At 39.1% G+C, this 12,969-nt stretch overlaps 1 protein-coding gene across 1 annotated transcript in view; it reads left to right on the top strand.

Annotated features, from left to right (window-relative positions):
* TGFBR3 (transforming growth factor beta receptor 3) overlaps positions 1-12,969 on the top strand; it is a 163,359-nt gene that overhangs the window by 67,472 nt on the left and 82,918 nt on the right. The window contains exon 3 of the mRNA XM_081322295.1: positions 40-221. Coding sequence (XP_081178421.1) covers positions 40-221 — 182 coding nt within the window. The remainder of the gene's footprint in view (positions 1-39; positions 222-12,969) is intronic.

The raw sequence follows: 12,969 nt of genomic DNA, 5'->3' as shown, positions 1-12,969 counted from the left end.
TTCACCTCAAATTAAACTTCCTTCCCATTTATTCTACAGGTCCTGTGCCTAGAAGTGGCTGTCTATTGTCTCAGGTCAACAGTTCACATCCTGTCCAAGCCTTGCTAGAAAGTTTTACTGTCTTATCTGGCTGTGCAAGCAAAGGAACTGCTGGATTGCCACAAGAAGTTCACGTCCTCAATGTTAGAAGTTCAGAAGATTCTGGCCACCATGAAAGAGAGGTATGGAGGAAATCATTCTGTGTCTTGACCTTAAGTATCACTATCTTCCCAAATCTGTTGCCTTCTAACTGTCTTGGACTTCAACTCTCATAATCCATAATGTTGGTTTGGTTCATAATTCTGAATTATAAGGTGGAACCCAACTTTAGTGGACAAGATTGATAAGGCTGTTTTATTTTGGAGAAGGGATAATTCAAACAACTTTGCCTGAGAAGACAACACAACTATTATCATGTTATAGTAAGAGCCCTAGTGGTGCAGTTATTAAAGTGCAGTACTGCAGGCTAAACCTGCCCACAATCTAGTTATATCCTTAGGGGGCTCTGGTTTGACTCAGCCTTCCATCCTTCTGAGGTTGGTAAAATGAGGATCTAGATTGTTGGGGGCAATATGCAAATAATGCTTACATTGTAAGTTGCCCAGCGAGTGCTGTAAAGCACTTCCCTTTTGTTTAAACGACCCTGTAGTCCCTATTTGAGTTAGAGTCGGGGCAACTGGATGGAGCTGAGCGTTTATTGGCTGGATGCCCTTCCTGACACCTATGTGGAGTTTGCAGCAGATTTTTTTTAATGTGTGTGTGTACTACGAAACATCTGCTGCTAGCTAGGATTGAACTCTCAACCTATGGGGTGGTATATTAGTCTAAATGCTATTGCTATTGCTATTATTATATGGCTGAGGAAATAGCAAGATACAAAGATTTAATTCCAGAGATGCTGGCATTATCCTATAGATAATAGGAATGAATAGGAACACCAGGAAGAGGGGAAGAGAGAGTAATTCTTCAGAATTATGACTAGTAGCCATGACAATCCATGAATTGCGATAGATCCACTTCCTCCAGGCCAATTTGCTTTCTAGGAAATCTGCTTAGAATGGAATTTTGGGAATGAAATGTTCAGCCTGCCTAATCCACACACAGAAGTAGTAGATGTTGCTTGCAGGACTGCATTCTCACAGAAACATTTGCCCCCACAAATCTTTAGCATGGGCTGGGATACAGACCAAATCTGTGGGAATTGTAGTGATTCGTACTGTAGAAAACTGAGGCTTTCCCCATCTTGCTGACCTCCTGGAATGTTGCAGAGTTGGAATTTAACATATGTAGAGGTTACTGTGTCATGGAAACCTGACCTAGTTCCTCTACAAATATTTTGAATTTTGAAGCAAATCTGAGCCTGTGTAGTAAGTCCTCCAGCTTGTTTTCCACTACTACTGTGGCACAGATTATGAATGCTCAGCTCTGTTATCTAATATGAGACAGCTACTATGGTTCAGAATCATTATACTGAGATGGGTCTCCAAAAACAGCTTCCCAAGTAATCCGTCCTTCCTGTCTTTCTGACAATGCTTTATGGCACATTCCATGCCTTCAGTTTTTCCTTTGCTTCCTGCTTCTTTATAAAAGCCGGGTTCCTGTACCTTTCGCGATGGCCCCTGAGAAAATGAGCAGGAAGTTAGGAAAAGACTTCATGACAACAGGGGAAATCGTAAGAGTATAAACAACAAGTTTAGACCAGCTTTTCCCTTATGTTTTAGAAGCCTGGAAACAAAGCAGAGCAAAGGTTATCATTAACCTTTTTTTTTTTTTTGCTTCTAAAGAGCCCATGTTTTGCAGTCCCCTTCAACTTATACTGAGAACAGTCTTAGTTTGTCCCTCGTGACATTTCCTGCACCGGACATCCGGCAAAGACCAAGATTTATATGTTGACTGTACAATGCTTCCAGCATTTTGCAGGATAATTAGTATTTTTAATTTTATTTTTTATTTGTACCTTGGCTAACATGGAGAGCTAAGGCAAGCCAGTTTCCCATGCCTTTATTGAAAACATTAAAGGTTTTTTATTAGAAATCCACATTGCAAAGTCCCATTAGTTTTTGTTTGGTTCCTTAAACTTATCCCTTTACAGGTTCTGCTAAATTTACATGTCTTATATGCTGAGAGGAGACACGATTTTTTCTTCTTCTAGCAAATCCTTCAAAATCAAACATTCTTCTGCTATCCTAATTCTCCTAAATATATAACATGTAGAACCTGCACTTTCTGATATTTTCTTAGAACGTGTAGAAAACCAACCTCTCATATGTAATCACTACGTATCCCAAGCGCTGAGTCTTCCGATGAAGGAAATAAAGATTATTTATGTCTGCATTTTACATTATTACAAAGAAGTGTGTTCGTTGAAATGTTGTGAAAAGGAGTTGAATTTCAAGCATTTCCAGCGCATCAGAAATGTGCTGCCAGACTACTGAGATGGCAGGTTGTGCCTCCGTTAAATGTTGCCTGTTTTCCTTCATTTTGCAATTGTGCTTTGAAAAAAAAGGGAATTTAGCTTATTTAAGATATATTAGTGCAAAGCCACACATATCTACCCAGTGGGAAAATAAAATCTCACTGAGTTCATTCATTCCCAGATAAGTGAATCCGTAACTGCAAACTAAAAACAGGTGGAATCATTTATTTCTGTAGTATATTTGACATAGGAGGAGGGAGGTGTGTTGGATATGTTTGCCATTTGGAGTTATTTGTAAAAATAACAAAGGCAGGATATACATACATACATACGCACATACCTAAATACATACCCATTTCTTAATTCTATTGTGCAACTCAGTTGCATAAGTGACTGTCATTTTTTAAAAGTATTACCTAGCTCCTTCAGTCTTCAGATCAGTCAGGTATTACAAATTCTAATTGTGGCTAACTTTTTAAATAGCTCGTCAAAGTTCATAGAGCTTGGAAGTGAGGTTTTAAAAATTATTCTTCATATTTCCTCCTCTGTTATCTGCCATTTCCAAAGTGTGCTAGCCATGGAGAAATGGTGCGGTTGCACTCGCAGCGCAGCATTCTCTGGGATCCACCATGCACCACTTACTTCAGGCAGTCCTCTTTTTCTATTGAGAGGCCCTTGCAGCTGTCATATCCAAATCATACTAGCCTTCCTTCTTGAAACAACTTTAGAGAATGCTCTTCCACAGCTTCTGCAGCCTCAGAAAACTGGGCAAAAGCATGCCCCATTCTCATGTAACACATCCAGATGGCCACACAACAGCACACCCCTTCACAGTCTCCAAAAATCACACGTGAATGGGGCATGCTTATCTGCTTATCCCTTTAAATCTTTCTTAATTTCTACAGACAGTGCTAGTAAAATTCAGTGCAAACGCATAGAGCTTCAAGACATTGGGGAAGGGATTAAAAATGCAATGGACAGAATTAAAGAAAACTGTGTTATGTATGCAATTTGTGTTTCTGCTCATATGGCTCCCTTAATTTTCAGACTTCCGTGAGAGAGTGAGGATATCATAACTGATGCAACCTCAGAGTGTAGAAAGACAATAGTCAATATGTCTCCGAGCATTCTGAGAGCAAATCTAATTTTTTTCCAAGGGCCCTTGTAACATCTGACAATCTGCCACCTAGATTATTAAATAGTCCTTAGGGATGAACAGAGGAGACTTGTCTAAAATACTGTCAAGTCACTATCTGATTTATCTATTGCTGTGCTGTAGTAATATTGCAAGGAATAAAATGGCGGCAACCCATGCTAATTGGAGCAGATTATTAGCTTAGTCTTTTGCCCTTGTAATGCTTCCCCAGTATGGCCTGTTCGCTTACTTGGGGAAAACTGGTAGCTTTGTCAGCATCAACACTTCGGGGGCCTGTGTGGTAGCTGACACCTGTGTAGGATCCAAATTGTACTGGGTTGTGCCGAAGAGCAACAAAAATAGTTTACTCGGGAAGGCACTCAAAACTAAACTGGAGCCTGCTTATTCCACAAAACACAAATCAGCTAAAAGCAAATAACTAGTTGAAAACAACAACCACTGGAGAGACAACTTATGCCAAAATGTGAGATTCTTCTTGTCAAATAAATAAGGTTTTCTTTTAGGACAGAAGCTGGAGATGCAGCACAATGAAACAAGGCAGATGATTTGAGTGGCGTCTGTTTATAATGGCTAAAAGCATGGCAGACTGCAATAGAGAGTGCCTCTCCTGTCTCATGATTTGAGAGATTTTCGCTTGAAGGCATAAAAATTCCCAGGAAGATAAACATGTTGGAGCTTTTGATATCCGTGAAAATATTTACCTGGAGAAAATTCAATTTCTTAAGATTAAATTTTGCAGCTATCTATCTGTTTGAGACATTTGTGAAATGCTATAATTGGTATGAGAAGGGAGCAAGGTGAACTTTGCAGAGGATTTGTCAACGTTTGATGGCGCTTAATAAAAGTGTTCCTAAATTATGAACCCGTGTTTATCAAATGGTTGTTTCCTGTGGAGCAACATTATGACAGAAGTTTCTTTCTTCTTCTTATTCTCTACTTGGACACATTTTCTGCTTTGGTTTCTCAAATAGAGCTTGAGTCCAAAACTGTCTCTAAGGAATTCAAGGATAGTACAGCAAAGACTTCTTATTATTTAAGACAGTTCAGTAACTTATCAGTGACGAAAGCAAATCTCTTTGTCTCTCCTAAGTGACTGCACAATTTACAAACAAAATCATAACATAAAAATGTTATTTAGAGCACAATTAAAAACAGCTTAAAAGCAAGGTTAAACGTACTAGTTGAAATTAAAAATCAAAGTTTAAAAGTTAACAGATAAGGTATTCCAGACACTCTTGTCACTGGTGTTGGTTGTTGGTTCTTTTCCTCCCTTTGTGGCAATTTTGTGTCCATTATTTGGAATTCAACTTGGCCCATATACAAACCTATGGTGTTTTGAAGTCATTCAGGTTGCATTTCCTTTGGAATTCGGTGCCCCAAAATGCAATTTTGAGGCTTGAAGATAATAGGTATTAAGGCTCAGGCTTGGATAGGATCATGTTTGACTCTGCAGACATGATGCCTCTGCTGTTTTCAGACAACTACCCATCTCATGAGCGCTGTATCTGCTTATCTGCTTGTGAGAAATGTATCTGCGTACAAGAATTGCGCAATCTTGGCCTGTCTGCTTAATACTTAGGTCAGGGGTAGGCAACCACAAAATGAAACAGAAAAAATGAGAAAAGCATATTAATTATATAAGTCTTGGTCTAACAATGTAATTTTCATCAATCTTTCCACTGTATCAATAAAGAGCCTGACCAAAAACAAAGAGGAAATATATATAATCAGTCAAACACTGTAAATCTGGGGTATGACTGTCTCTCTATAGTAAAAGAATGATTGTGTTTGCTATGTCCCCTTGCTTTCATAGTTAGTTAGTTCTTCATATGATAATAAATTCCAAAATTTTGGTATATAAAAATATAATTCAAAATCATATACACATTTTCAAAAGTTATTAATGTTTCCCAAATAATATTAACAAATCTTTGGAAAGTAAACTAAAATGGCAAGAAAGAGCCTTGGTGGAGCAGTGGGCTAATGCCTCCTTAAGTAACACCAGCTGCCTGCAATTAGTGCAGGTTCGCATCCCACCAGGCTCAAGGTTGACTCAGCCTTCCATCCTTCCGAGGTAGATAAAATGAGGACCCAGATTGTTGGGGGCAATTAAGCTGACTTTGTAATAATGCCGCTTGGGGTGTGTGTGAAAGCCCTAATAAGCAGGCATATACATAGAATGAAGGCTACTGCTAAGCTTGTAAGCCGCCCTGAGTCTTCGGAGAAGGGCGGGATATAAATGGAATTTTAAAAAACAAAAAAAACCTCCCAGAATTCCTGAGCAAGCCATGCTTGCTCAGAAATTCTGGGAGTTGAAGTCCACGAGTCATAAAAGAGCCAAGGTTGCCTACCCCTGATAGGCCAATTAACCCAGGAGAAAGCCAAAGCACTAGTAAAAGAGAATCAGGGACATTGATAATCAAAATGACCTCACTAGGGTCCCTGAATTGTATCTCCAGATGTTAGATAACCGCAAGCCACCTACTGGTAGTAACAATACAATTGATTTAAAAGTTAGATACAATCTATCTAACCCTGAACTAAGATAGATGGTCTTTTCCAGAGCTCACTGTGATGTCAGCTCTATTGGCAGAAAGATTTCATGGGACTTCTTATTTGCAGAGATTTTGACTTTGTGGATCCAGGGAGATAGAAACTCTTGCTTATTTCTCATGTGGTATCCTTTTGATAATGCCCCAAGGCCTGCTCTGATCTTCCCAATCATCTCCAAATCTAAGGGTTAGCCTGATAAATTTTATTGTTATTACTTTTTAAGGGATGCTAACTCCACCCTCACCTACCAATTTGGCCAGATAGTTTTACCAAGTCAAGGGTAGGGTACCTCGGCTCTTTTATGACTCATGGACTTCAACTCCCAGAATTCTTGAGTCAGCTATGCTGGCTCAGGAATTCTAGGAGTTGAAGTCCATGAGTTATAAAAGAGCCAAGGTTGCCTACCCCTGTACCAAGTCATACAAGTGCACAAAATTTTTAATTAGATATATCCTTTTATTGTCCTGTTGTTCTTTCTCAATAATGAATTGTTCTATTAAACTATTTCTCTGTTTGCTGTAAAAGTTGGTTAAAGACTGATGAAGATATTTGATTTGATAATACTTGAGCAAGATTTGCTTTTCCATTACTTTACTCGCCAGCTATGGCGAGAAGCATTTTCTAATTTCATTCAGAATCACTAACTTTTACAGATAGCTGTTGGAACTACTGTATACGTTAATGATGTCAATTAATTGTCTTGATTTGATTTGTGTGTGTGTGTGTGTGTGCTACAAGTGAACCTCTAAACCTAAAGCCTTATTTCTAATCTAATTAATAAAACCTGCTTGCACAGCAAACCTCATTTGTTCAGTGTGGATTCAGTGTTGTTGTTGATGTTTAGTGTTCATCCAGCAATTATTCAATTTATTTATTTGGGACAGATTTGTCTTTGAGATTATTTTCTAAACTACTTCAGAAATTACTGGTCATTAATTTTGAAATTCTTTTGAAGCCTAGTCACCAGAACTTTCAGAGGAAGCTGTGTGGGGCCACAATTCAGTTTGTCTTGAACTTTATTTCCAAGAGAAATATTAGTGTAATCATAGTTTAGTCTTAACAAGATAAGAACCAATTATTTTCAGCAGAGTTTGCTTTCATCACAGCTGTTCAGAGGTTGAAGCTAAGGAGTTCAAGCAGTTTAATAAATAGATCTGTCTTGCCTTCTCTGTTTTGCTTCAGCTCTGTGGGAGCAATTACTGAGACACATTTATAAATAGGTGCATATAAACTTTAATTTACAGAAAACCATGGTTTGTCTTTTGAAAGAGTTAAACATGCTTCAAACATGTGGATAGCTTAAGCTGAATGCCTACTCGATGTCAATAGGGAAAGAATAGTACAGATACATATATTGCCATGACAAATTTTACTCTAATATACTATATTGTTAGAATACTGCTTAGGGCTGTAAAGCACTGTGAAGCGGTATAGAAGTCTAAGTCAGAGGTCTTCAAACTTGGCCCTTTTATGACTTGTGGACTTCAACTCCCAGAATTCCTCAGCTAGCGTGCCTGGCTGAGGAATTCTGGGAGCTGAAGTCCACAAGTCATAAAAGGGCCAAGTTTGAAGACCCCTGATCTAAGTGCTATTGCTATATTTTATCCCATCCTCTAATATTTTTAATACAGACATCCTTAACAGATCACAGTCTTAAATTCAAATATTTTTGGAGTCTTATGACTCATATGCTTCTTTTTACACTGGTTTCACTCTAAATTTGATATTTCCTGTATTTCTTCTGAGGCACATCTTTTAACTGATCAATCTCTGTCAAATTGCTGGAGAAAAACTAATTTGTAGATTGAGTTTTTCTTTAATTTTACAGCCATGTGGCTATTGTTTCCTACTTTAAAACACTATTTGTATTTAATCCAAAAGCATGCCCTTGTTAAATGGCCTGTCACGAGGAATTAGTTAAACTAACCTTTAAGATATTTTGCACTTGATAAAGAAAAGACTGCTGTCCTCTCTATATCTTAAACTGGGAGTAAATCACATGAAGCTTTAGGTAAACTTCCAAGAAGCTAAGCAGAAGCTCAGATTGCAAATATCTTTAATTTTTTTTAGAAATGCTGATATTTATTTATTTGGCTTAATATTTCTCCAGATGTCCAAGGTCTCTCAGCGGTAAGTGTACAATAATGCAACTTGAGATTAAAAGTTAAAATTTAAAATTCATAACAAAAATTAACAGAACCAGTAATTAACCAGCTTTAATCAGTAGTTAACTGATTTCTCTTTGCAAGAGCCAAGAATTAGTACCCCCCTTTTTTTGCAGAGAATGCATTCCAAATTGCTGGAACAACAGAGATGATTCTGTCCCCTGCCAAATTTGTGATTGGTGAAGCTCCCGTAGATGATTTCATGATGCGTGCTGTTTTTTTAATTTTTTGTTTAACTTTGATGGATTGTTTGAGTCACGCCTGGACAAGTAAAGCATACTTATGCAATTGCTCTTGGATCTCCAGCTGCACTTAAAAAGGCTAGATGTGAAAATGAAGTAGAGACCTTTCATTTCTAAAAGCAGTGAGGTAGGCATTGCAGCTTTCCTCACTGATCTTCTGTTGAAGATCAGAGTGATACAAGGATATGCAGGTAGTGACCACAATTTCCGTTGCTAAGTGAGACATTCAGTAAGCGAGTCTTTTACGACCTTTCTTGCCCCAGTTGTTAAGTGAATTACTGTAGTGGTTAAGTTAGTAACAAGGTTGTTCAGTGAGTTTGGCTTCCCCGTTGACTTTGTCAGAAGGTTGCGAAAGGTAATCACATGACCCTGGGACACTGCAATTGTCTTAAATATGAGCAAGTTGCCAGGCGTCTCAATTTTGATCATGTGACCATGGAGATGCCGCAATGGTCATAAATGTGAAAAATGGTCACAAGTCAGTTTTTTTAGTGCCGTTGTAAACTGTTGCAAGTCATGGACTACCTGTATATCCCAGAAGTACAATTGTGCTTCCCATGCAAGTTAATTTCTTTATATGTTTTGGTTAGTATTCTCCATTTTCTATTGTTAATGGATTAATCAAGAAAAGGTTATTGGACAGGTCAGACTTGTTACTGAAAAAGTAGCAAAAGCAAAATGGCCGGGCATCATGAGTTAGTTTTTAGAGAACAGCTTCTCAGTTTCCATGGAATAATTGGCATTGTTCGTCTATGTTCTCCTGTTGAATAAGAAACAGGGAATTTTTGCCTCCCATGAATGGTGCAATACATTATATTTCTCCTCTGTGCAATGAATCAAGAGATGTGGATTGTTTTGAGTTTTATGCAATCATTTGGTAAAGTCAAAAGTTTTTACAGGTGATTGCTTTGGTAGCTTTAAATTACTGGTTTTATACATCCATCACTCTCTTAATGTTGCAGTTGCTAACAACAGCGAAGCTGCAATCCTATTTCCAATTGCTGAACTATTCAGGTTGAAGTTAGTGAGTCTACCCATATGCTTCGGATCATACACGGACTGTACTGAAAAGCTAGCGACCAATGACCAAAAAGTTGTTAAATTCACCTATTCCCATCAGTCCTATTGTTTTCACTTTGAGGTTGCATCTTAATGGTAATTGCTGAATGGAAGAGGAAAAAAGGAAAGGAATGTGGTGAATTAGTGGCTCTATGCTCTCCTTAAATCCTCAGCTGAGGTTGCAAGTTATAGGATCTTATAGAAAGACTAGTGCTGTCCAGCAGGTGGTGATCCTTCATCTTTCCTTGTGTTTTATTATTTAATCCCCAAAGAAAGTTGCTAGCATACTAATAAAGCTTTCAGGATGACCTGGGAAACTCACTGTGCCATCCAGCCACAACTGTGTACACCTGGCACTATGGTCAGAAAAAAGCAGACAGCCATAGCTTGTGACTAGCTAAAGTATTCTTACCCACAAATACTTGTGATAGTATACAAATGTGTGTTCATACCTTGACCATCATAACATTATGACTCTATTCATTTAGCCTTTTTCCCAGAAACCCAGAAACAGGGGTAGGGCTCTATATAATGACCATCATTAATAATAATAATAATAATAACAACACAACTCCAGCAAAGCTACAAAAAACTGTGCTACTCGGAACATCTTACATTTTAAGGAGATACCTGGTTGATACCTAGGATGCTGGCAGCAACCCGTGTCAACCGTTAGTGCCAGTCAATTTGAGTGTTCAGTTAACTGAGGTTCATGTTTAATGAATAAAAGGAGGAGGAGGAGGAGGAGGAGGAGGATGGAAGGAACCTTGGAGGTCATCTAGTCCAACCCCCTGCTCAGGCAGGAAACCCTATACCATTTGAGACAAATGGCTGTCCAATCTCTTCTTAAAAAGTTCCAGTGTTGGAGCATTCACAGTTCACAGCCTCTGAAGGCAGGTTGTTCCACTGATTAATTGTTCTAACTGTCAAGAAATTTCTCCTTAGTTTTAGGTTGCTTCTCTCCTTGGTTAGTTTCCATCCATTGCTTCTTGTCCTTCCTTCAGGTGCTTTGGAGAATAGCTTGACTCCCTCTTCTTTGTGGCAGCCCCTGAAATGTTGGAACACTGTTATCATGTCACCCCTGGCCCTTCTCTTCATTAAACTAGACATACCCAATTCCAGCGACCGTTCCTTGTATGTTTTAGCCTCCAGTCCCTAATCATCTTTGTTGCTCTTCTCTGTACTCTTTTTAGAGCAGGGGTGTCAAACTGCCGGCCCATGGGCCGGATGCATCATCTGGAAACTGCACCCATCCCATTGCTGGCAATGGCAAAAATGTCGCAAGTTTGACATGTCTTTTCTAGAGTCTCAACATCTTTTTTACATCATGGTGACCAAAACTGGATGCAAAGACACCTACATTTTTGAAAACCAGGACAGTGCTCCCCAAATGAGAACCAAAGGGATAAGTAGGAAGGGAATGTGTAGAGCAATTACAGATCTTTATCCCCAAGTGTAGTGGCCTGAAATACCTCTACCTGGAAGCAGCAAGGTGACACAGGCATTTGGGAACACATTAGTCAATATTGTTTCTTCCCATTGTAAAAAGAACTTAATAGAATGTGCATAACTTCCGATGTTGATTTTAGTTATTTTAGTTTTAAAACATAGCATTCATTATATGATCTGATACACACATACTCTATGTGTGTGTGTGTGTGTATAATATGTGTTTCCTATATAAGCAGACATACTGCAATACATAGATAATAATCAGAGGATGTTCACACATATGGATGTGTGTGCTAATAAGATCAATTCCAGAATCAAAGTTATCGTAACTATCCCATTGTCTCCCTCCCTCCCTCCCCACTTCTGCCTTTTCCACATAGGCATCAAAATCTCAATCTGTCTCCTGTTTTCTTGCTGATACAATTACAAATATAAATCTTCTAAAGCAAAGAAACCAGAGGTTGACTCAATTATTCCTAATATGTCAGTTGTATGCTATTTTAGGGCAGGGGTGTCTAGGGCAGGGGTGTCTAGGGCAGGGGTGTCAAACTCAATTTCATTGAGGGCCGCATCAGCATTGCAGTTGCCCTCAAGGGGCCGGGTGAGCGTGGCCTACTGGCTGGGTGTGACCTACTGGGTGGGCGTGGCTAGAGTGCGTATGGCCTACTGGGTGGGCGTGGCCAGCTCTACATCGTTCGCATCAAGGGTGCCTACGGGGGCCTGGGCAGGAGTGGGACAGATCTGAGGGTCTCTGGCAGGAGGAGGGTCTCTGGGCCAGGGCCAAGGCAGTGGGGGCCGTTCCCTCACTGTTTCCAGGATGGCTTTGCGGGCCACATGAAAACACTTCATGGGCCGGATCCGGCCCCTGGGCCTTGTGTTTGACATGTCTGGTCTAGGGTTTATGTGGTTTTTAAAAACTGTTTATTTCTGAGTTCTGATCAAATTAATATGTCTAGGGTAAGAGAAATACGTTGGGCAAATTATTTGTTAAAATTCAGTGCTGATGGAAATTTTTTTCTGGCAGACATGGATAAAGATACTGGCAATGTTTTATAGTCTTTGCAACTACTGCCAGTAACAAAGCTACATTTATGTCAATTCCTTGGGTATTTTGCTTCTAAAGACTACTAAAACTTTAATTTACAGAACACGTTTGATGAAAGAAGTCTTTCTTTACAGCTAACTCAAGATGGGATTATTGAAAAAGATATACTCTGTTTAGAACAATAGCATTTAAATTGTTTTCCTGAGAATGTAGGGCCTGCGTTAGCTGGAATTATTTAATATTGGCTGGGGAATTCTTTGAGCTGAAGTTCAGACATCTTAAATATGCCAAGGTTGAAAAACAACACTGTAGGATATAATAACACAATCTTGAAAGTCTGATAGAGATGCCCTTTGCTCTCTCTTATACCAAAGAGAATCAAGGTGGAGTTAACTTAAGTTTCACCCTGTCTTCTTTCCCAAGGCTCAGTGGATGTTTACCTAACTATTCTGGCATACCTTCAAAGTTAGCTCTGCAATCCTGCACACTGAGACTTCTTTAATGAGAGTTATCTTATTAATACATTTAGATACCATCCTTTCTTTGGATGCACATTGTTCTTTCACTTTTTTTATTCTTACAACATCTTTATGAATCAGCTTAGGCAGATAAATAGTTAATGGCATCAAGTCACCCATAGAACTATACCAGGGGTAGGCAACCTTGGCTATTTTATGAGTCGTGGACTTCAACTCCCAGAATTCCTGAGCCAGCCATGCTGAGGCGAAAGGGAGAGGTTTCCATGCTGAGCCATGCTGGCTCAGGAATTCTGGGAGTTGAAGTCCACGACTCATAAAAGAGCCAAGGTTGCCTATCCCTGAACTATACTCTCTCCTTGATTA

Source organism: Vipera berus (assembly GCF_964194415.1).
Source record: "Vipera berus genome assembly, chromosome: 3".
NCBI lineage: Eukaryota > Metazoa > Chordata > Lepidosauria > Squamata > Viperidae > Vipera > Vipera berus.
Note: the sequence above shows the minus strand (reverse complement) of the source record. Positions and strands in the feature narration are given on the sequence as shown.